Source organism: Wasmannia auropunctata, unplaced genomic scaffold (genome assembly GCF_000956235.1).
Source record: "Wasmannia auropunctata unplaced genomic scaffold, wasmannia.A_1.0 LD335974.1, whole genome shotgun sequence".
NCBI classification, from domain to species: Eukaryota; Metazoa; Arthropoda; class Insecta; order Hymenoptera; family Formicidae; genus Wasmannia; species Wasmannia auropunctata.
The window spans coordinates 283,513-288,407 of record NW_012026916.1 but is presented as its reverse complement, the minus strand read 5'-3'; the positions used below and the strand labels follow the sequence as shown (position 1 = coordinate 288,407).

Here is a 4,895-nt window from a genome sequence, read left to right as displayed (position 1 = left end):
ATATATTTATAACTCGATTGTAATTGTCATTTATTCTATTTGTCTTTCTTTTTATACTTCAAGAAAGAATTAATAATTTTATAATTGTTATTAAAAATTAATCATTGATTTACATAATTGGCGTTTGATTTATGACTAGGAATTGCTTGCATAAAATTTCTAACTGTATACAATTTGTTATTCCTAATCTCTGAATTTTTTTATGTATCAAGCAATAAAAAATTAATAATTCTGTTTAATTAACAATTAAAATACGAATACATATATTAATTAATATATAATCTTTGACTAAGTTAATTAAAGTTTTATCATTGTTATTCAAAATTAATTTACATTCATTTACATAATCATTGATTTACATAATTGGCGATTAATTTATAACTAGGAATTGCTTACACAAAATTTCTAATTGTATACAATTTGTTGTTCCTAATCCCTGAGTTTCTTTTTATTTATCAAGCAATAAAAAATCAATAATTCTGTTTACGTTAATTAACAATTAAAATACGAATACCATATATTTTAATATAATCTTTGACTAAATTAATCAAAATTCAATCGAAATCATCCTCGAAGAGGCTCAAGGGTGGATCCAAACCGAAAAATCTAATCTGCAATTCAAGTTTATCGCGTTTATTTAAAAATTATTTATAGTATCAAATGTCGAAGAGATAATCTCGGTTAAATCTTACGATCTTGTCAATTTGATTTATTTTGGCATATTTTAGCTTGGTTTAGTTTCTGATAATTTGCGATCGTTCTGTATTTTCAGCTATTGAAATAATTATTGTGTCAGTTATACCGTTGTGTGTGCTATTGCGTTCATTACCCAGCTGACTAATATTAGTATTATATTATAGTTTGCAAACCTTGATTTCACCTGTACGATTACATCACGCGACCTGTTTCTGCAACACGCGTGAACTGTCATTATCTGTGTTATTCATAACACTTGTAGCAGATCTTTTTGCGAAAGATACTATGAATGTAACAACTGTATGATTTTTTCGCATTGTATATTGTTCTCATCGCGTCATTATTTTACACTGTTATCTTTCGCTAAAAGATAAAAGTTTAAAAATAAAAGTGTAATTGTCGATTAACTTTTACATTTGTTTTTTTTATCAATTTAAAGTCGTACATATAAAATATATGTATACCAAATATAATGTAACTGGCGCGTCTTGACGAAATATAATACCGATACAGTAATACACTATGCATGTGCGCGTGTTATTTTATTAATAGTTGATAGAACTATTAATATTTTATAGCTTAATATATGGAAAAGAAATATATGTAATATATTAGATTAAGGACAATGAATTATACAATTAGAAAATTTGCTTTAAGCAATTCTATTGACTGTATAAATTAATCAATTAAGTTAATTGGAGTTTATTTATATGTATTTTATTTTACATATGTGAGTAAAATAAAAATATTCGTTTCGTCCAATTTATAGACATATTATTGTTCAACTTCTTTTATTTAATGTTTTTTTGTCGCTTGCATTTTTGCAGCTGCTCAAGCAGCGGGAACGATCTTTATTCTTTCGACGATATCCACGAGTAGTATAGAGGAAGTGGCGGAAGCTGCGCCGAAGGGTATAAAGTGGTTCCAGCTCTATATTTATAATGACAGAAATGTTACCTTAAATTTGATAAGACGTGCCGAACGTGCTGGTTTCAAAGCGCTGGTTCTCACCATCGACGCGCCGTTTTTTGGTGACAGACGCGCCGATTTGAGAAATAAATTCTCATTGCCTAGCCACTTGCGGTATGAATTCGAAGATATACATATTATTGATATTATATAGGAAATATATTGAATGTATAGAACAAATATTATATATAGTATATGAAAATACATGTATTAAATGTATAGATGAATGACACGAGTTAGTGAATTGCCATTAAAATTTTAAAGAATACAAATTAAAACAAGAAACGACAGCATTTGTAGGAAAATGTTGTGCTTAGAATTCTAAATATAAAAAATTAATTAGCCTTGATAAATTTAAAATAAGTAATAACAGATAATAAATAAAATGAAATAGTCAATAACTAGATATAGATTTTTGATAATAGATTTTTTAATTTAAATGAAATTCATAATATATGTTGTTTTAGATTTGCAAATTTCCAAGGTGATTTATCGCAGCGAATAAATTCCGCAAAAACTGGCTCTGGCCTTAATGAATATGTTTCTGCACTGTTCGATGCATCCCTCTCTTGGGATGATGTAAAGTGGCTTAAAAGGTATCACCGTTTGTGAACTTTCTTCTTATCTTAACATTTTGGAGCATTATTAGATCTTTTATTGTACTGCGTCGAGCAAAGGCAAACATACAAATATTTAAATCAAATTGTTGTAGAACTACAACGCTCCCGGTAATTCTTAAAGGAGTACTAACGGTAGAGGATGCACGTCTAGCTGTAGAAAATGAGATCGACGGTATCATAGTATCAAATCACGGTGCGCGTCAGATAGATAGTGTTCCAGCAACGGTTGGTTCATTTCTTGCTTAAAAAGATTCCGATATTAGAAATTATTAGACAATTTAGATTTGGAAAAGGATATACAGTATGTGAATTATTGAAATAATTATATTCATAGATTGAAGTTTTACCTGAAATAAGTAAAGCTGTAGGAGATAAAGTCGAAATTTATATGGACGGTGGAGTGACGCAAGGTATCGATGTATTCAAAGCCTTGGCGTTGGGTGCAAAAATGGTATGAATTTGTCGAACACACACACACACACACACACACTGCGTGCGCGCACAATATATTACATATATATACAGAATGTAATTTAAATACTGTCCACTAATTACATAGCATTATTCCTTGTTAAAAACCTTGTTTAGTCGAAAAATTCTGAACCATTTTTTTCTACAGTGCTAAATAAAGTGATCACTACTGCAGTAATTATTACTTCATTAAATATTATAGGCAAAATTAGTTTTTAAATGATTTAAGAAATAAATTCTCGTTGCCAAGCCACTTGAGGTATGAATTCAGAGATATACATATTATTAATATTATATAGAAAATGTATTGAATGTACAGAACAAATATGAATTCAGCGATGTACATATTATTAATATTATATAGAAAAAATATATTGAATATCTCTCTGAATTCATATCTCAAGTGGCTAGGCAACGAGAATTTATTTTCTAAATCATTTAAAAACTAATTATATATACTATATATATATACTATACATATACTATATATATAAATATATATATAGTATATGAAAATACATGTATTAAACGTAGATGAGTGACACGAGTTCGAAAATTTCTAAACCATTTTTCTATATAATTGCTCAATGAAGCAGTAATTACTGTAATAGTGATCACTTTATTCATCATTATAGAAAAAAATTGTTTAGGATTTTTTTACTCACAATGTTTTCATAAGAAATGATACTATATTATTAGTGGGTGGTATTTAAGTTACACTGTATATTTTTATGTTTATATATATGTATGTATATATATAATAAATTATTATAGATATATGTGAATAGTTTTGTTCAATTTATTATTGTTCAATAATAATTCTCTTACTATTATATAAATTTTTCACTTGTACGTTTTTATCCAAATTAAATTGATTATGTTCTTTTTCAGGTATTCTTTGGCAGACCGATGTTATGGGGCTTGGTATATGATGGTGAGAAAGGTGCTAGCGAGATTCTTGAACTCATGAGAAAAGAAATTGATCTAGCATTCGCATTAACTGGTAAGTTAATTTTCGTATGTCCACGTATCTTATTAATTTAATAAAATACTTTTAAAACAAACGTTTCTTCTAGGTTGTGCATCTGTGAAAGACGTTACACCGAACATGGTGATTCATGCATCTTACTACAGTCGTCTATAAAAACAAATCAATCGTATCAGACATAGTCGCAGATATGAACAGATGTTCATGAAATGTCTGAAGAGTATCAATATAAAATCTCTCGTTTTATTTGAAGATTTTGTGTGAACTTAAAAATGTATTATATATCAAGTTTGTCTATAGAAAATCTCCTGTTTAGTCACTAATTAATCACGCAAATCCCGATTTTTTCACTGCAGCCGTTTCGGAAAAAAAGGATATCAAACCTTTGATACAGTGTAGACCATTGGGATATAGATGAACGTTTAAACGGCTCCGTCATGCTTATATTGTTGATATTAATGACATTTATATGCATGTGATATTGATATATTCATGTATTGTTTGCTCTTTCACTCGGGTTGACGGACATGAGCCGGTGACGTGCCGAAACGTTATCGGTCAACGTCAGATTTTTGCGACAACAGTCGTCGACTTCGTCGGTTTTGAGAAATCGGCCGTAGGATCTGATGTCTCGCGACGGACACGAATAAAGTCATATTTAGCTCACGAATTATATTTCATTTCTTCAATCCTTATAACACGCCTCCAATTAAATATCACAAAAATTATTTTAAATTGAACAATATATTTTATAGGTTCCGAGAATTAAAATTTAAAATAAATAATTATAATGGGCCAGGAGTCAAGCAAGGTCTTTGTGCTAATCCGCGTTATATTTATATAAAAAATTACATTAATGCTACGATTGTTTCGGCTTTACATCAAGTCCTCTTCAGTGGTTTTTTATAAAATATTACATACGTGTCGCTTCATCTTCGTGTGTTACATACATAATTGTCCGATTTATTCGTATTACATTTTTAAACATTTTGTTAAGGATAGACATTAATATTAACATATATATGCAATTAGTCCTGTATTATGTTGGATTATTTATAATTGCGTAATGCAACTGAAGAATTAAGAAAATTTAATATTGAACAACTTAAATATTTTAAATAAATATTCAAATATTGAGCCGTTAAAAAAAA

General features: G+C 28.6%; 1 protein-coding gene across 1 annotated transcript in view; it reads left to right on the top strand.

The window, feature by feature from the left end:
- LOC105454841 (hydroxyacid oxidase 1-like) overlaps window positions 1-4,414 on the top strand; it is a 6,577-nt gene extending 2,163 nt beyond the window's left edge. Inside the window, exons 3-9 of the mRNA XM_011697750.1 lie at window positions 1,339-1,367; window positions 1,524-1,779; window positions 2,133-2,261; window positions 2,378-2,510; window positions 2,620-2,736; window positions 3,648-3,759; window positions 3,833-4,414. Of these exons, the coding sequence (XP_011696052.1) occupies window positions 1,339-1,367; window positions 1,524-1,779; window positions 2,133-2,261; window positions 2,378-2,510; window positions 2,620-2,736; window positions 3,648-3,759; window positions 3,833-3,900 (844 nt within the window). The 3' untranslated portion in view covers window positions 3,901-4,414. The remainder of the gene's footprint in view (window positions 1-1,338; window positions 1,368-1,523; window positions 1,780-2,132; window positions 2,262-2,377; window positions 2,511-2,619; window positions 2,737-3,647; window positions 3,760-3,832) is intronic.
- Window positions 4,415-4,895: the final 481 nt, after the last annotated feature.